This window comes from Trichechus manatus, unplaced genomic scaffold, assembly GCF_000243295.1.
Source record: "Trichechus manatus latirostris isolate Lorelei unplaced genomic scaffold, TriManLat1.0 scaffold00050, whole genome shotgun sequence".
In the NCBI taxonomy this organism is placed as follows: domain Eukaryota; kingdom Metazoa; phylum Chordata; class Mammalia; order Sirenia; family Trichechidae; genus Trichechus; species Trichechus manatus.
The window spans coordinates 13,448,007-13,468,714 of NW_004443986.1; the positions used below are offsets into that span (position 1 = coordinate 13,448,007).

Sequence of the window (20,708 nt, forward strand, 5' to 3'; positions counted from 1 at the left end):
AGCTTTATATATTTCAAGGTTATGCAGTTAGATGCATGTAAGCCTTATCTTCTTTTCTCATTATTAAGTAGTATCATTCTGTACTCCTATTACTGCTTTTTGCCTTAAATTCTATATTGTGTAATGTTAACATTGCTATAGTAGTTTTTGGGGGGTAGGATTGCCTGGTATATCCATTTCCATTCCCTTACCTTACTCTGAATCTTTCTATGTGGTTTTCTTTCAGATGTATCACCTCTAAGAAGAATATTGCTGGATTTCACAAAATATCTAATGTGATAACTTCTGTCTTTCAATTGATGGATTTAATCAAGTTGCATTTATTATAAACACTTTTACATTTGGGCTTATTTTTACCATATTTTATTTTTGCTCCTTTTTTATCCCTTCCTGCCTTCTTTTGGATTTAAATTTTTTTTCTGTCATCACCTTTTATTACCCTCTGCTAGTTTGGGAAATGCTAGATTGCATTTCTATTTATTTAGTAGGCACTCTGACATTTTAACATGCATAACTAATTATGCTTTTCCTAATAAGATTAAAGTTACTCAGTATTTCTCTCCTCCTCCTAAACAGGGCAATAACTTAAGCATGCTTTCATTATCCCCCATCTTCATCTTGCCTCAGCTAATTTTATAATTGTTAGCTTAAACATAGCTCAGCGGTTTGAAGTCACCAGCTGCTCTGTGGGAGAAAGATGTAGCAGTCTGTTCCCATAAAGATTCCAGCCTAGGAAACTCTATGGGGCAGTTCTACTCTGTCCTATAGAATCGCTGAGTCAGAACTGATTCAACAACATGAAACAACAAACAATTTTTTTAATAAAAACATTATTCAAAAAGTACAGTAATCAATACTTATAGTTACTGACATATTTTACCTATTTCTGTGTTCACTACTGTTTCTTGTATCTTCCACCTTTCCTCTGTGTTCATTTTTCTTCTGGCTAAAGTACACACTTTCAGACATTCTCTGTCTGAAAATGCTTATTTTTTTCCTTCATTCTTGAATAATTTAAATAATCTAAGCTTCTAAGAGTATGAAATTCTATGTTAACAGAGATTTGCTGATAGTACTTTGATGCTGTTATTTCTTCATACCCTGGTATTGATTGTTGCTGAGATATATGCTGTCAGTCTTCGTGGGTGATCTATCTTTCTTCTCTAAAAGCTTTTAATGTTTTTCTTCTGAGAACTGATGTTCTGCAGTTCCACTATGATATATTTCAGTACAGATTTATTTATTTTTTATCAAATTTATTTTTATCGTATTTTTCTTCAACGCTGGGAAATTCCCAGCTACGATCGCTTCAAATATTGCTTTGCTTTCATGCCTTTCATTCCTTTTTTCTGGAACAGCTAGTAGACATATGTTAAGGCCTCCTTCATATTTATCTTTGCCTCCATGTGCTGAGTTCAGAGTGAACTCCTCACTTTTAGCTTCTAATTCAATAATTCTCTCTCTTACTGAGTCTAGTCTAGAGTTTATCTAATGTATTGAAATTTTTATTTTAATCACTACATTTTATCACAGTATTTCCAACTGTTTTTTTTTTTCTAGATCCACTTGTTTCATTTCTACCTGTTTTTTCCTCATCATGATTCTTTTTAATTTTTATGAGACAGGTACTGTCAACATATCTATTTTATAGAGGTAGAAATAAGACTTAGAAAGGCTAAGAAGTAGAGCTAGTAAGAGGCAAAGCTGGAATTCAGAGTAATGTCTCTTTGCCTCCGAAGTCCATGATCTCAACCACAACAATCTAACAGTCAAAGATATAGAGAAAGGTCTTCAGTGTGGGCAAGGGTTGGGGCCAGTAGATAAGTGACAGATGGAGAGGAAGAAGGGAGGTAGAGGATGGTTTGAGTCAAGATGTCACGATGGAAAGTTACAAGGTTTGTTTGACACTATCTGCTGAAAGACAACATTCCTATGTCAGAAAGGCAGAACCATCAAATTTTTGAGGCATAAATATACTACATATATGTAACCCATAAATAAATGGAGAATTAAGGGTGCAGTTGTAAGCCAAGGCTTGGGCCAGAAAGGACAGAGGAAACTGCGTCCTCTGAGGCCTGTGTAATGAGGGCAGAGATTCCTAGCACCTAGGTATAGGTCTGGCACACAACAGGTGCTCAAAAATACTTAAAGAATGAGGAAATAAAAGCAAGGAAGAAAATAAAGGATGGGGATGGCAAGAGAGAAAGGGAGGAAGGGAGGGAGAAATTTTTTGAAAGGATGAAAGGAAGAAGGAAGAAAATAAAAGACAGAAGAAGGTGCCGTATTTTTACGCAAATAATGCGCATCTTCTACATTTGTTTGCCAACTGCACTCTCCTCTCCATGAGGTATTTTCAAAAGTACGCTATGCTTTTTTTTTTTTTTAACAGCAACACATAAAAAAAAAAAATTGGCATAGTGGCACTTACGAAAACTTATGGGAGGAGGGTGCAGTTGGCAAACAAATACAGAAGGTGCACATTATTTGCATAAAAATATGGTAAATGAAATGAAGGATCTCATTTCTCTTTTAAAAATTTTATATGTATTTGTACATTTGTAAATGGACATAAAAAGATGAGAAAGATTCACATTAAATCATTAACAATGCTTACTTAGGATGGGGGTAAAAGGCTTCCACATTTTTATTTTATGCACATCAGCAATATTAGGTTTTTCCAGCGAGCGTCGATTATTTTTAAATAAAGATTTAAAAATTAAGACTTAGCAATAACAAAAGGGAAATAACAGAGAATAATACACAACCCCCTAAGATGGCTTGTTGTGAAATATATTCAGGTCAGCCTATCTCCACTGATGCCCTCATAGGGCTCCATAGTGACTCCCTATCTACACTGACAGGGTAGAGAACATTCTTCCTGCCATCTCTAGCCCATCAGTCTCCTCAAAGTCCAGGCCCAAGAAGGGAGAGAGGTTGCATAGAAGGCTTCTTCTCCTTCTAAAGCTACCTGTCAAATTTCAGTTTCTTGCATAGCCCTGCATTCTCCCAGGATGCCTGTGATTATCTTTAGAGAAGACCCAATCCCTTACCTACAGGTCCTTTACTTCAGCCTCAAAAGAAGAACCATATCAGAATATTATAAACCAAGCATCCATACACAAAGACACCTTTCCAATATAAAAAAAAATTCTTCCTTCGTGGATAGTACCTCGTGAAAACAGAAAATGCTTCCCTTCTTTTTTTTAAACCAAACAAAACACTTTTTTTGAACACCTACTCTGTACCAGGTATTATACTAAGCATGATGGTTGCAAAGAGGGAACAGACACTTCAAGGAACTTTGAGGGGCAACAGGCAATGTACAGTTATTAGCAATTTCAATAAACCCCCAAACCTGCCCTGAGAGGGGCAATGGAGAGGCTCTTGGACTGTAAGGGCCTGAAAAGGCTCAACAGTAACAATAACTTTTTTTTTATTTGCCTCCTTTCTTGCCTTTCATGGTTCATTCATTCCCTAGGACAGACAGAACTTCAATACTGTCTCTTGAGGGAAATAGTGACAGGCAAGTCCAGCTGGTCTCTTATGACTTAGAACAATTCTGTATAATCCTAGTTTTCTGTAATGTCCATAAAAATGAATAAACTCTTGTATGGAGCTCAGGTATGGATCGTTATAACTCAAGAGATACGGATAAACAGATGGTAAGCCAAAAGCCGTAGTTATGGTTTCCAAATCTCGGCACTATTCAACATTTTGGGTTGGATAATTCTTTGTTGTGGGGGACTGTTCTGCGATTGTGGGACATTTAGCAGTATCCCTGGCCTCTACCCACTAGATGCCAGTGGCACACCCCATTCCCCAGTTGTGAAAATCAAAAATGTTTCCAGCCACTGCCAAATGTCCCTGGGGTGGGGTGGAGGGGATGGGTAGAATTACCCCTAGTTGAGAACCACTCATGTAGCTCACAGTTGCAAAAATGGGTCATTTTATCACTCTACCAATGGAAATATGTGTTTTGTTTGCACATGGGTATTTTTAGTTTTGATATGTATTAAATCCTCTCATAATAAAAAGAATACATCTGCAATATCAATAGCAGAGAAAAGCTACATAATAGGCAGAACTGTATTCAAAAGCTTCACACCATATTATGGAAAAGGCAACATAAACAACACTAGACACACATTTATATTCAGCAAATATAAAAATATAAGCAAACCTTAAGGGTGTGTAGTGATCCTAACAAATGAATTCTTTCCTTATTTTCTATATATTTTCAAGTAACACTCTCAGAAAAGTTTGGAGCTGAAATTATCTAAAAATTTGATTCTAATCTAGTTATCTACTTGGGAAGAAACATTTACCATGCCATTTATTAGGATGTAACACTAGCATACTTAATAATTCATAATTCAGTACCATAGTTTAAAGAAAAAAGGTCAGCAGGTTGCTTGGAATAAAAATGTTAGCAGGTTGCCTGGACCAGGAAAATCAACAGGCATCTTTTCATTGCATTCCAGAGAAGGAATAAGAAAATTTCCTTGGTTAAAGCAGGACCTACCATCACTTATAACGATGTTAATATCAGAGACTCCAGGGCCCCCTATAACCTTAACAATAACTTAGTAATGATATGACTCCACGACTCGTCTGTCAGTTTGCTGTACTGTGGTGGCTTGAGTTTTGCTGTGATGCTGGAAACTATGTCACTGGTGTTTCAAGTGCCAGCAGGGTCACCCATGGTGGACAGGTTTCAGCAGAGCTTCCAGACTAAGACAGACTAGGAAGAAGGACCTGGTGATCTACTTCAAAAAAAATTGGCCAGTGAAAATCTTCTGAAGAGCAGTGGAACACTCTCTGGTATAGTGCTGGAAGATGAGCCCTTCAGGTTGGATGGAACTCAAAATACGACTGGGGAAGAGCTGCCTCCTCAGAATAAAGTCGACCTTAATGACGTGAATAGAGTAAAGTTTCAGGGCCTTTATTTGCTGATGTGGCACAAAACGAGAAGAAACAGCTGCAAACATTCATTAATAATCAGAACGTGGAATGTATGAAATATGAATCTAGGAAAATTGGAAGTCATCAAAATGAAATGGAACACATAAAGACTGACATCCCAGGCATTAGCAAGCTGAAATGGACTGGTATTAGCCATTCTGAATCGGACAATCATATGGTCTACTATGCCAGGAATGACAAATCGAAGAGGAATGGCATCACGTTCATTGTCAAAAAGAACATTTCAAGATCTATTCTGAAGTACAACACTGTCAGTGATAGGATAATATCTATACTCCTACAAGGAAGGCCAGTTAACATGACTATTATTCAAATTTATGCACAAATCACTAATGCCTAAGATGAAGAAATTGAAGATTTTTACCAAATTCTGCAGTATGAAATTGATCAAACATGCAATCAAGATGCACTGATAATTACTGGTGAATGGAATGCAAAAGTTGGAAACGAACGATCAGTAGTTGGAAAATATGGCCTTGGTGACAGAAACAAAGCAAGAGATCACATGATAGAATTTTGCAAGACCAACTACTTATTCATTGCAAATACCTTTTTTCAACAACTTAAGTGGTAACTATACACGTGAGCGTCGCCAGATGTAATACACAGGAATCACATCAACTACATCTGTGGAAAGAGATGATGGAAAAGCTCAATATCATCAGTCAGAACAAGGCCAGGGGCTAGCTGCAGAACAGATGATCAATTGCTCATATTCAAGTTCAACTTGAAGCTAAAGACAATTTAAAATAAGTCCACAAGAGCCAAAGTATGATCTTGAGTATATCTCACCTGAATTTAGAGACCATCTCAAAATAGACTGATGCACTGAACACTAATGACCGAAGACCAGATAAGTTGTGGGATGACATCAAGGACATCACATATGAAGAAAGCAAAAGATCGCTAAAAAGACAGGAAAGAAAGACCAAAATGGATGTCAGAAGAGATTCCTGAAATTTGCTTTCCAGAGTAGCTAAAGCAAAAAGAAGAAATGATCAGATAAAAGAGTTGAACAGAAGATTTCAAAAGGTAGCTCGAGAAGACAAAGTAAAATACTGTAATGAAATGTGCAAAGACCTGGAGATAGAAAACCAAAAGAAAAGAACATGCTCAGCATTTCTCATGCTGAAAGAAATGAAAGAAAAATTCAAGTCTCAAGTTGCAATATTGAAGGATTCCATGGGCAAAATACTGAATGACGCAGGAAGCATCGAAAAGAAGATGGAAGGAATACACAGAGTCACAGTACCAGAAAGAACTGGTCAGCATTCACCCATTTCAGGAGGTAGCATATGATCAAGACTGGTAGTACTGAAGGAAGAAGTCCAAGCTGCACTGAAGGCACTGGCAAAAAGTAAGGCTCCAGGAATTGACAGAAATACCAACTGAGATGTTTCAACAAACGGATGCAACACTGGAAGTGCTCATTAGTCTATGCCAAGAAATTCGGAAGACAGCTACCTGGCCAACCAACTGAAAGAGACTCGTATTTGTGCCTATTCCAAAGAAAGGTGATCCAACAGAAAGCAGAAATTATCACACACAAGTAAAATTTTGCTGAAGATAATTCAAAAAACAGTTGCAGCACTACACTGACAGAACTGCCAGAAATTCAAGGCAGATTCAGAAGAGGACTTGGAACAAGGGATACCACTGCTGATGCCAGACGGCTCTTGGTTGAAAGCAGAGAACGCTAGAAAGATGTTTACCTGTGTTTTGTTGACTATATAAAGGCATTTGACTCTGTGGATCATAACAAATTATGGATAACATTGTAAGGAATGGGAATTCCAGAACACTTAATTGTGCTCATGAGGAACCTGTACACAGATGAAGAGGAAGTTGTTTTAAAAAAATAAGGTGATACTGCCTGGTTTAAAATCAGAAAATGTGTGTGCCAGAGTCATATCCATACTTATTCAATCTGTATGCTGAGCAAATAATCCAAGAAGCCTGACAGGACATTAGGATTGGAGGAAGGCTATTAAGAACTTATGATATGAAGAGGACACAACCTTGCTTGCTGAAAGTGAAGAGGACTTGAAGCACGTACTGATGAAGATCAAAGACCACAGCCTTCAGTATGATTACACCTCAACATAAAGAAAACAAAAATCCTCACAACTGGACCAACAAGCAACATCATGATAAACGGAGAAAATATTGAAGTTATCAAAGATTTCCTTTTACTCGGATCCACAATCAACACCCACGGAAGCAGCAGTCAAGAAATCAAACAACCTATTGCATTGGACAAATCTTCTGCAAAAGACCTCTTTAAAGTGTTAAAAAGCAAAGACGTCACTTTGAGGACTAAGGTGCGCCTGACCCAAGCGATGATATTTTCAATCAACTTATACGTATGCAAAAGCTAAGGAAGACCAAAGAAGAACTGATGCCTTTGAATTATGGTGTTGGAGAAGAATATTGACTACACCATGGACTGCCAGAAGAACAAACAAATCTGTCTCGGAAAAAGTACAGCCAGAGTGCTCCTTAGAAGCGAGGATGGTGAGACTTCTTCGTCTCATGTACTTTGGACACGTTATCAGGAGGAAACAGTCCCTTAGAAGGACATCATGATTGGTAAAGTAGAGGATCAGCCAATAAGAGGAAGACTCTTTAACGAGATGGATTGACACAGTGGCTGTAACAATGGGCTCAAACATAGCAACGATTGTGAGGATGGCACAGGACTGGACATTGTTCCCTTTTGTTGTACATAAGGTTGCTATGAGTCGGAACTGACTCGATGGCACCTAACAACAACGACAGGAGTAATAATTATTCAGGGGAAAAATAAAGCTAAAATGTTTTTTGGGGGTTTGTACTCAGTTAATTATTAAGTTATCATAGGTATCCTCTTGCTGGAAACTACTTCAAATTTAAATACTTAAAAACTATTCTTTTTATGTATGCATAGTATTTCCACTGAAAAAAATTTATAGCTGCATTTTACTTTATATTCCATTTTAGAAGCACATAGTTGGCCTGAATAAATTTAAAATATAATTGAATGACTAAAAAACATCCTTTTCTAGCTCGGAACAGTTCAACCTGTCATCACAATACAAAAAATAAAAATGAATTCACACTTAAAAAATTAGGTTAATGGAATTAGAAATTTGTCTTCCTGTTTTATGTTGCCCTCCCCCCTTAGTCCACTTGCCAGAAGACATTTCAAATGTAATTCCCCTGAAAGCTACAGACTTAATAGTATAATGGGTGGTTACCATTCCTGTTACTTGGCTGATTCTATTCAGTCTATAGCTAGAAAAATCCTTTCCTCCCCTGCACAATTTCCTGCATTAAAAAAAAAAAAAAATCAAGTGACATATAACTGGAAGAACTGGGTTGATTTCTGCAGCAATTTTCCAGGTATCATCTTCCCTCTTCAAGATTCAAAATCAGACAGAAACATTGTTCCTCTACGTTTCTAATGAAAAAATGACCAATAAATTCTGAAATCTATGCTAAGCCAAATTAACTCATTACTATGTTATGAAACAGTTTCACACTTTGATCAATACGTTAGCTGTGCAAACACAAACATGCTACAGTAATATCACAATACAAGCAAACCTGATTGGCCTATGCTAATAAGTAATACGACATAAAAACATGTCAAAGCATTTGAAAAAGAGCCAAATACCTTTAATACTCTCTAGAAATGGTTCTCTCTCAACTCTTCTCTATGTATTTAAAAAAAAAAACACAACCCTGCAGCCGGGCAAGTTGATTCTGACTCAAAGCAACCCCGTCGGACAAGGCAGAACTGCCTCATAGGGTTTCCAAGGAGCTGCTGGTGGATTCGAACTGCCGATCTTTTGGTTAGCAGCCTGAGCTCTTAACCACTATACCACCAGGGCTCCCTATATATGTATAAATCCCTTAAATGCAAAGAAATCTTACAAATTTATTCTTATTCTCTTATGAAGTTAGTTAAAAATTAATGAACAAGAAATTAAATGGAAGTTGCTGTAATAAAGTTAGAATATTCTAACTGAAAAACAATTACAATGAAACTATTTACATTCCCATAGAATTATAAACATTTTTCAAAGGATATTTTGCAATACAATTTTTTAAACAATGTTTTCTTCTTCTTACTCTTGAGATTTAAAACACTGTAGATTTATTTTACATTTCAATAACAAAATACACGTATTAGAGTAAGAGCTTTACTTTCTCAGTTTAAAAAGAGCTCTATGATTTAAAGTAGCATGTTGAATACTTAGATTTTTCTTCAAACACATTTGTATGCCTCATCTTTCAACTAAGAGGATTAGTTTTCAGCTACATGTAATCGACAGAAAATTGCACTGAAATGGCAGTATTAATTCTGGGAATTTAACCAGGCAGACTTCAGAGATACACAGTTCTTTGTACAAAAATGGAAAAATACTGACAGTTTATAAAATGTGCTTGATACTTTTCTACCCTTCTCACCCCTCTCCCCTAAAATAGATTCATATTTCACAGAAGTGAAATTCTGAAAGAGATTTAATTTTTAAAGTAAAAAAGTGACATTTCTAGTTTTAGCTATTTAATCAAATAAAACCTTTAAGTCTAAAGAAACAACTTTAGAGCCTTCACTGAGAAAAATTCCCTCTCTAGCTGCTGGCTCAAACTCGAAAAACTTGAACTGTGCAGATGTTGAAGTGGCTCTCAGTTACACTGGGGAAGAAAGAAGAACTAGACATTCCACAGCTGCCTACAACAGCTTCCTTCCCAGGGGCACAGTTGCAGGCTCTATCAAGCTCAATCACTTTGTACAGCAACTGGGGATCCCAGGCAGGGGCAAAAGAATCCCAGAGCAGCTTAAATTTCTCCCAGTACCACAACAAGACTACTTGAAGAATAACCAGTTATTTGGCCCCTGGCCAAAAAGAAAAAAAAAAAAAGATGAAGAAGAGCATCTGTAGTGACAGAAAAGATGTTCATACTTTTAAGATTTCAAGCTAGTTACAAGAATCTTCCCTGGGTCTTTATTATGGAAAGGATTATGAATATTTGAGCTTTCCTAATCATTTTTTTTCTTTTGGGTGGGGAGGGGGGCTGCAGGGAGAGGACGGTCAAGTTGAAGAAACAGAATTTAATTAACAGTAAATTCAACAATTATAATATAATACTCATTGCATGGTTTTAAAGGGATGAAATGTATATGACAGTAGTATCATGTTTAAAGGCACTACACTTTTCTAATTTATATTAGCACACATTCTCACAAGTTATTCTGAACATGTCAAAGATTAAAATGATTGCATGAATAATGATACAGAGCGACTGAAAACTGGTAGCCAGAGAACGTTCTTCCCTACTTGGGGATAACTGATGCTATAGCAGATGCCCTTTCCTTAGGATAAACCAGAAAGGAAAAAGCTAATAAACATAGCTCCGCTAATAGAAATATAGATTATTATTCTCCCACAAAATTACTCTTCTATACTAATCATCTTCTTCTAGGGTAGTGAAAGACAACATGTAGATAGATATTTTCAGTAGTTTTTTAATATAATGAATTTATAATAGCGTTACCATTATTAATTCCTACTTGGTCAGAAAACCATTACTATACCTTCATATAAGCCCTTGCAAGAATTTACTAGATACAATGATAAAAACGATGATGATGTTACAATTTATTTAGTGCTTGCTATAATTCAACCACTGTGCTGAGAGTTTTAAATACATTATCTCATTTACTCCTCTGTGATATTATCCTCATTTTATAGATGAAGAAATTGACTTTTAAGGTCACTAACCTAGTAAATAGTATAGCCAGAATTGGAAGTTTTTGAGAGTTTCGATGCTCTGCTGACTGCACTGCAAATGGCATTTGTACATTAACTTCAAACATTTTAAGTAATTCTGAAATCAACTTTAAAGGTTTATATTATGTCATTAAACTGTTCTATTCAGAGAAAAATAGCCTCTCTATATGAAATGTTAGGTAAATCTCACTTATACTGCTTATAATCCCCTTTTATTCTCTATCTACCGATTTTTTTTAATAGCCAGAAAAAAACTCATTTCAACCTACAGTATTAGTACTGCAATAACTCCCTGAATATTTTCATATTCTAAGTGTCCTATTTCATATACCTATATTTCAGATGCCTATCTTTTAAAGTTTTAGGATGACCCTCAAAACTACAAATCAAGTCGCTAAAAGATAATTCATATTATTTTATATAACAGATACTGAAGCATGTAGGCAATACACCACACCTGACAATTTAAATAAAAAACCCTTTTGATTTCACACTGATGCTAAAACCTCAAATAAGAAAACTTCAAGCATCAAAAGGCCTTTGTCTATAGTTCAACATTTCTCCAAGACAATGCAATACACTGCAGTAAGGAGGAATACATGAGGCAGAAGTTGATGACATATGGGGTGTGCACAGAACTTCTGGTTAATGGAGTTCCAAGATGTATAAATAAAAAGTGATGTGTGAGTTGGTGGAAAAAACTGTAAGGCAAGTCAATTTTTTAATTAAAAAATTATGTAGCATAAACAATGCTAATGAGCCAACAGTCCCAAGAGATAAAGACTGTATCTGCATGTTTTAACAGTCCATTCGCTTTTCATAAACGTACATCCACTCACTTGAAATACCTCAAGCAGAACCCTTTTCGTAAAACAGAGTTCTGAAGATTTTCTTTGTCCTTGTTCTTAATGTTCACCATTTTCTACTCAAGTACAACTTGATGACATATGACATAAAAAAGAGCCCTAAAATTCTTAAATTAATCACCAGAAAATAAATACCTGGAAGCTCCTCATAAATTTCATCATCTGTTGGTTGACCGCCTTTGTGTGGACTGCTGATTGGTAGAGGATGATCAACATCATCATATAATTCTCCTCTTTCATCATCGTCTTCAGGAATAATATCAGATTCCATATCTACAAAATACGTTTCAGAGAGTAAATTTTAAGAGAATGCAAAAAGTATTTCTAAAACCATATTTTCTAAATTAATGAAGCCCTACAAAGTAACAATACTATTAATCTGTTAAATCCTTAATTTAAAACATTTTTTAAATTGAAATACAAATTTCAAAATTTGTCAATTGGTACATATAGAAGAGTTGCTTTTATAAATCTCAAGTGAATGGTCTTTGTTAATACCAGTCATGTTTCCTTGGTCATCTTCAGAGAAGTCAATAAGCTTTTGTATATGAAAACCCAAATCACTCAGTAATTCAGTATTTAAAAACTATGATAATTTGTTTAATTGATTGCTCTTACCTTGTAATACAAATTTCAGCTGCTGTACCCATTCCTTAGCATCTTTGGGAGAAGCTGCTGTAAACTAACAAAAAACAAACAATAACACAACAAAAATCACTACAGTAGAAATGGAAGGCACGTAGCATTCTTATCATTTCTTTAAGACCATTAGTAATTCTTTTCATGTCTAGTGGTACTTTTCTTGCAAGGATGCTTCCTATAATGTACAGTTAATTTTGACAAATTTACATAATTGAAGCAGAGGATGATGGATTTGAAACTCTGATCAACAGCTGGCAGCTGTGCAGGAAAAAAAACTGCTTCTCTTCATCAATGTCAAAGACAGAACTGATGAACAAAATTTGCCCTTGACAATTAGAAGACACCCATGAATTTCTTTAGACTGCTAGATACAGTTTTCTTAAAAATGTTCTTGTCAGATTCCAACACACTACCTGACAACTTAATTAACTGGCTTTCAACTGCAATCTCAGATATTTAAAACTTATTAAACATACATTCCGTATTGATGCCTAGCTGATAGCTCTTGAATTGCAGAACCCATCCGGGCCTTTAGCTTCATTTTCTCCCACACCCCTATGCAATACAATATGCCATTAACACACTGATATTTTTCTTTTGATAATTTTACTCTTTCTACTATGTAATTCTTTTACAAAATCACACAGTTCTATTAAAATAAATATAAAATGCAACATTTGGAGTAACTGATAAATGACATTTTCGCTTGTTCTTTTTCAAAAAGATATCACTTGCACTAATCTGAAACGTTTTAAAAATGTATTTCCTCTTGTATGAGTGCTCAGTGTATAAAACCAATATTTTTTATTACTATTAACTTGTCAGAGAGAATTGTTTTAACAAAATGTTAATGTCTCTATAAATGAAATCAGAACATCTTATCAACTTAATTTCAAGGCAACATAAAAACTTCAACCTGATAGGCACGTTTATCAGGAGCAGAGACTTCAAAACAGCAATCTTTCTTTCCATCCTTCCTAAGGGTGTTATTCATCCTGACGCTGTAGCCATCTATTGCGAATTCACCTTTCTGTTGTTTGTCTGTTGAAGACAAAACCAAAGTTAGAATTTCATTTACTAGAGTGAATACAAACGCTCAGCCAACTGTTTTTTATGTAGATTTTCTTTGTCAATTCTTGGAAAGAGGTTTTCTTTTTTTTTTCCTGGTCATAATTTGTGTTAGTAATACAATGCTTTAAAAAGTCCCCGAATATTGCTTTTAATTTTGAAATTTTAGAAGTATTTGAGATACTCTATCTAAAATAGATATTTAGGGAAGCAGAAGAAGAGGTCTTGCTCAGAAAGAAATGGGAAAATATGACACTCTTACCTAGGAAAAATTCTAGAACTTAGATCTTGCTAGACAAGTCCATAACAAATCAGTGTCTCTCTCAGATTTGGTACATCAGTGGGAAAACTGGTTCACTTGAAAACTAGCTGGGCTTAACCTACCATTACCTCCTCTCATTCACACCCTAAAATAAAACTTTAAAAGAAAATCTGCTAATTTGATGAAAGTCTAACTCTAAATTTAAAAAACAAAGCAAAACAAAAATACTAGTTACAAAAAGATGTGAGGAGAAATCAAACACTGTGGAGGGAGAGAAGTGGTAAAGCAAGTGCTGAAGCATTAGTTGCCAAAAAAAAATTAGGTTCCTTAACCAGTCAGTGAACAGCTGAACTAGTAAAGCACATTTGAATCCCATGTGGTAAATTGTCAAAAGAAAATATGACGTTCTTTAGTAAGACTATTAAAGACAAAGAAAGAATACAACAAAAGATTTAATACTCTGAGACTGAAAATAAAATTAGCTTTCCTACTTCACGTAGGTACCCCATTTTGATAGAAAAGCTGCATAGTTGTAGGTTTACTTCCTAGATTAACACACAGTATTAAAACCAGAAGTAAAGACAAACCGCCTCTTTTACTGAGCTCAGGGGAAATATAGAGATGTTTCCATATCGTGGGGTGAAGGGTTATGCTCAGTGCACCAATAAAAATGTATTTCCTTTTCTTAAATACACTAATTTAATGCCTGAAGGAACATACATTTTTAAAAAGTCATGGAGATCTGATCTTGTTCAAAATATCAAATGAGAAAAATCTGAGTTAGAAATGCTTGACTTAAACCTGGACAATCTACCAGTAATCATATTTAGTCGTAATTTATACCTCTTTGAATGGGTGAAAAACAATTCAAATCCAAAATTTTGAAGTTTTCTTTGTGGAAAAAGTCTCTAAGAACCATAAGGGGTTCAGAAAGAAGCATTTCCCAAAGTGTATTTTCTAGAGTACCAATAGATTTCTGTGATTAAATAAGTTTGGGAAATGCTGAATTAAATACAGTTAAACAGGTTTTGTTAATTCAAACATTTTTGGGGCCGTTAATACTTACATAATGGGGTCCTTCTAAGAGAAGGATTTAGTATGCAGTATTTCCCAAAATCACTTGTCCATAGAACCCTTTTTTCACAGAACATTTTATGAAACTGGAACTCCCAAGACATATTTTGCAAAGCACCAAACTAGAAAAATAATATTGAAAAAAGTACTAAAGTAATAGGAAATAGTTAAGAGTGGTTGATTCTTCTAAAAGTCTCACAGAGGACTCACTCATTCACCCACTTATTCAACAAATTTATATTGAGTATTTTAAACAAGACAAGCAGTATTGTAGGTATGCTGAGACAAAAGCTAGTACCACCTTATCAGACCTTTCCCACTTTTCCACTGAAGTGCACACACACATACCGCAGCGTTGCATGGCATCCTTCCTTTGTCTGTTTCTGTGTAACTTCTCCCTTTGTATAAGGACACCAGTCATACAGAATTAGAACCCACCCTACTCCAGTAAGATCTCGTGTTAACTTGATAGATAACATCTTCAAAGTAAATACCCATGATTTTGTGTGTGTGTGTGTGTGTGTGTGTGTGTGTGTGTGTGTGTGTGTATTTCAGTGGGAAGATCTGATAAGATGGTACTGGCATTTGTCTCAGATGCTCTCCATCTTTCATAAAAGTCAAAAAACAAAGATTATGAAAGAGATGAAAGATGAAATAAAGTAATATGAGATAAGAGAAATGATTGAGACAAGTAGAAATTAAAGTAGATCTGATGAAATAAGAAAAAAAATATTGCATAAGGAAATGGAAAATGTAGCAGCAAAACAAATTATATATTAGAAGTGATAAAAAGTAGAATTGCTGAAAATCAGAGAGTCATATACCTTGAGAAATTTCCTTGGTAGGTGGGGAAAAAACCAAGGGGGAAGAAGACAAAAGAAAATATGATGGATATGGAAAAGCCCTAGTGGTGCAATGGTTAAGCACTCAGTTACCAAGTAAAAGGTCGGCAGTTCAAACCCACCAGCCGTTTCGAGGGAGAAAAGACCTGGTGAGCTGCTCCTGTAAAGATTACAGCCTAGGAAATCCTCTGGGTCAGTTCTACTCTGCACATGGGGTGGCTATGAGTCAGAACTGACTCGAGGGCACCCAACAACAACAACAATGGAGAACTGACAAAATTACAACATAAGAATAACAAATCAACAGTAAAAATAATCAAAGATGTAACAAAAGAAAACTTCACTCTGACAAAGAAAGATCTAAGTATGCAGAACAAAAAGTGTCACTCTTTAATCAAGTAAAATAAATGATAAATATATAAACCAATACCTAGACCTATTCAGCTTACTGTTTAGTATTTGAGGATAAATAATCATATAAACATCCAAGTGGAGGGTTGAAGGAGCGGGACCAGGAGGTTGGTCTAAAACTTTTCTACAATATTCAAAGCTTGAAAAGAATGGTGGGTAATTCATAACTCTTTCCAATACCTTTTGTAAATCCATAACCATAAAGTAGCTTTATTTCCAATTAACCAATATAGAATAGAAAGTTCAAGACATGAAATAGGCAGACATGGCTATGATGAGACCTTACTCTTCTCCCTTCACATCAGCTTCTCTTTTAGACAGAGAGAATTTTAGCATTATACATCAATCCGTAATGTTTATGGATTGTTAACTCCACAGTGCTTTCTGAGATAGTTTCAGGGACACCTGTTGACATGAGACCGGCTGTTAAAAATTTGTAACATGCCAATCAAATGGGAAATAAAGTCACATAAGTTCATTTAGCTAGAACTGTGAAAAACAAAGTATTTTAGCTAAGTGAACTTCCCAACAGCAGCTTATTGCTTTAAGTGCCAAAACTGTTTAAAATGTTAATCATTATGATGGAAATCTTCCTAAAAAATACTTCCCTGATTTCTCAAATAATATCTTTTAAACATAATTTAACATTTTCTTGATGATCTAGTAGTATCATTTTGAGTATCAGTTTTTATTATTATATTCTAATGCACTGATACTCTCAGGATTTTTGAGGTGTTTGTCTATTAAATTTCCCATGGCTTCTATTTCACACTTTAACTTTACCCATGTCATGATGTTCAAATTTAATGTTTACAGAACTGAAGGCTGCCAGGAGAAAACAGATAATGAAATCTATTAAATCAGTAACTTAATTTTACACAGTTCTAACTCAGTAGCATCAAGGTAGAAAGCAGTTGGCCCTGATAACCTACAAAACAAAATGTATGAGGTTAATGACAGCTATTTCCTTCAACTTTCCACTGGCTTTTAAATATAAAGCTGGGTTCTGTGTTTTTTAAGCTGTCAAAAAGACGACTCACATTTACTGAGCTTCTTCTATATGCCAGGAAGTTAATAGTATATCTCATGTATTCCTTGTAATAATTCTAATAGAAGGTATATTTTATATTCCCACCACTGACGGCGGGGGGCGGGGGGAGAGGACTTTAACCAACTTGTTCAACCAGTAAGTGGTAAAATCCAGGACCCTAACGTAAATCTGATTCCAAAGCCTTGCTTTTTCAACCACTTCACTCTGTCTATTACTTTCTCAAAGTATATTTCAAAAAGTATACATTAGAATCATCTTGGATGCCTAGTTAAAAGGCAGAAATGTATCAGAATCTCTGGGGGTTAGCCCAAAAACCAAATTTTTAACAACCACCCCAGGTGATTTTTTCATACACACTAACATTTGAAAATCACTGTCCTTGAACATGGAATTTAAGAAGTCGCAGTAGAGAAGATAAATGTTCTCTTACATTTTCTCCTACAACTTGGGCCAAACTTTCTCAGCTTCTTTTACGGGATCCTCTACCTTTGCCTATGTCTTAAACAATCGTGATGGTTATGTTCTAAAGCCTGCTCTTTCCTCACTTTACAGCTCTCCCTGGGCAATCACATCCAATTCTAAGGACTGAATTCCTTTCAATATGCTTATCACTCATACTTTTTTATTTTTAGTCCAGCTTTCTCTCTGTCCTGGATTCCCTGGCTGGTGCAAATGGTTAATGCACTAGGCTGCTAATTAGTGCTAGTGCTAACTAGGTTGGAGGTTTGAGTCTACCCAGAGGCACCTCAGAAGAAAGGCCTGGTAATCTACTTCTAAAAAATCAGCCATTGAAAACCCTATAGAGCACAGTTCTACTCTGACACGTATGGGTCACCATGAGGTAGAATTAACTCAACGGCAACTGTTTTGCTCTCTCTCCCAAGCTTCAGAATTGTAAATCTAAATCTTCATACCATGTTTTATCTCTTGAATGTCTTATAAAACTCCAATGCCACTGAGTCAATTCCGACTCATAGTGACCATATAGCAGAGCAGAACTGCCCCATAGGGTTTCCAAGGAGCGGCTGGTGGATTTGAACTGCTGACTTTTTGGTTAGCAGCTAAGCTCTTAAACAGCACATCGCATATAACATAACTACAGAGGAGATCATCTTATCCCACATTCCCCCAACCCATGTGCTCTTTCTTGCTGTGTCTCCAATCTTAATAAATGGCACCACCATTAACTCAAGTCCGCAAGCCAGAAAATTGAGCACCATTCTTGATTTCTCCCTTTCTTTCACCAACTGCCTCCAAGCTCCCTCTCACAGCCACCTACCCAAACTCCAATCAGTCCTTCTATTTTTCTTGTAAATATATTTGTTTTTTCTCTTCTTCATTGGCTCTCAGAAAATATGATTAAAACATCAACCATTCTCCTGCCAATTTAAATATAGCCTAAATACACCAACTAAATAAATTCAAGTTCGTTAGTATTCTTATAAGTTGTACACTTTGTCATTTGGGGCTCCCCAGCATCCAAGCATCTTATTTGAAGGGTATCCCAAAGTTGTCAGGGGCAGAACCTAGCTTCCCACTACAGAAGCTACAGGAAGGCACATTTTCCCTGCTCTAGCTCAGTCAAGCAGATGCTCTAGCCTAGGACTTAAACCTGAAGTAGGAAACCAAAGAATCAGGGGAGAATTCAGAATCCATTCCAGTGGCATCCATCAACTAGTGGCAATGCATAGTGGCAACGTCACTTGCCCTGTGTTGGCAGAGCCAGCAGTGTGTCCCAGTCAGATTCTTCCTGGGGGCACAAACTGGGCTGAAGTTCTAGCCACCTAACCTCCCTTAGTTCTTGCCTGTTTTCTGAGCATTGTTGTCTAGCCTTCCCACCAATTCTGTCTGATAGCTGACAGTCTTCCAATAAATTCCTTTACCGCACAGTTAAAAAAACTTGGTATCTGTAGTCTGTACCAAGAATGCTGACTTGGTACAAATGGCTAGCAAACAGAAAGATATGCAATATGTTTAGCAATGTTTGATATCTGCTACTTATATTTAAGAAGTCCTTATAGAATAACTTATGTAATTCTATAATTGTTAATGCTCAGGAATATGGAAGAAGAAAGCATGGCCCTCAGTACTTAATCCTTCCAACTAAAGTTTATCAAACTGATTCACAAGTTGTTCTATCACCTCAGTCAAAGATATATGAACATTTTCCTTTTGTTTATACAGCTCACAGAAATACAAATACCAATACTAATTCAGTCACTTGAAATACATTCATGGTGTTCTGAGTTCTAGTGTGAGGAAGTATCAAATTATTACTATTTTAAGTGAAAATAGTAGGCTAGAAAGTAGTTAATAAAATTAAAAGTTTGGCTAATATGTTCTGGTGGCAGGAAATGTTAGGTATTTCCAAAATCTATTTCTCTTTAGAATAACTGTATATTGTAAGCATAAAAATCAAGTCCTTTTGTATACTACCACATCTTTTCAACTCTAGGTATAAATGTGATTTAAAAAAAAAAAAGGTAGTGTTAGATAGCTGTGAATGCAGAATAAATAAATTACAAGTATTTTTGTACACTGGAGATTTAAATGCCTCATTTCTAATTTTTGGCTAAACCTACTGTTTTCCTCTAAAATGGAAATTCAGATACTAATTATGCTACAGTCTTTTAGACTATCATAACATATACAGCAATTGTTAAGATAAACCTTATGTAGAGCATATTTTAATATCTTATACATGTTATCCTCTTAAAATATTAAATTAATATTGTAGGAGAGCCTCCTACAATAATTAGCAAATAAATGATGCCGCTGTTACTCATGCAACACGAATGGCTGACCTGCAGCTCCTTATGAGCTCAAGGAGGTAAACAACCTCTGCCTTTGCTCACTGGATTCTCAGCAACTCTCAGCCTCAGACCTCAGAAGTCTTGCCTCCAGCCCCACTTCTTCCAACCCTTCACTTGACAGCGGTCAACATGATCTTTCCAACACTCAGTGTGAATTTGTCATGTCACCTCCTTACCTTCAGTGCTCAGAAACATTAACTGTCCCTTAGATGGGAAAGACCAAACTCCTGACTATGGCATGTAAAACCTTCACAACTTGACCCCACCCCTTCCCAGCTCACCAGCCCTCACTTGCCCACTGTTCCAGTTATCCAGTTCCCATCATACTGTTTTATGGGTACTCTGTGCCCACTCCTCTGAGCCAAAGTATTACATACTATTTTGCATTAATAATACCTGACACATAGATGTTTAAAGAATATCTACTGGTATAGACGTTACTATATCTGTATACATAGATATAGCAAGACCCAGTTTGATTTACAATATATCTACCTTCAATCTATAGATAGATAGAAAGATATAGCTATACATAAATATAGATATGTTGTAAATCAAACTGTGTCCTGCTTTATTACAAGCCAACACAATTCCTGGTCGTCAGACTTAGTAAGACTTTGTTTGTACCTGAATATTTCTGCACACTGATGAAATCCTACTAAATATCAGCTATTCTTTTTAACTTTTCTATTGTTACAGGGTCTCTTAACTATAAAGGCAGAAAATAAAAGGCATATCCTTCATTTAACATTTATTGTGATAAACTTTAAAGTTAACACTTGTATATCAAAGACTATAAAGTCCATGAAATTGCAAAAATTTTTGATAAAATTAGAATTATTCTTGTTTCTTAAGAACAGATATTATCCTTCTTCACATACTAGATGGAAACAAAATCACAATATAAATTTTTTAATAT

At 35.7% G+C, this 20,708-nt stretch overlaps 1 protein-coding gene across 1 annotated transcript in view; it reads right to left on the minus strand.

Moving 5' to 3' along the window:
* The window catches only part of SKAP2 (src kinase associated phosphoprotein 2), a 181,840-nt gene that overhangs the window by 45,149 nt on the left and 115,983 nt on the right, over positions 1 to 20,708 (minus strand). The window contains exons 7-9 of the mRNA XM_004377474.2: positions 13,185 to 13,309; positions 12,245 to 12,308; positions 11,762 to 11,899 (exon numbers count right to left, since the gene is read on the minus strand). Of these exons, the coding sequence (XP_004377531.1) occupies positions 11,762 to 11,899; positions 12,245 to 12,308; positions 13,185 to 13,309 (327 nt within the window). The remainder of the gene's footprint in view (positions 1 to 11,761; positions 11,900 to 12,244; positions 12,309 to 13,184; positions 13,310 to 20,708) is intronic.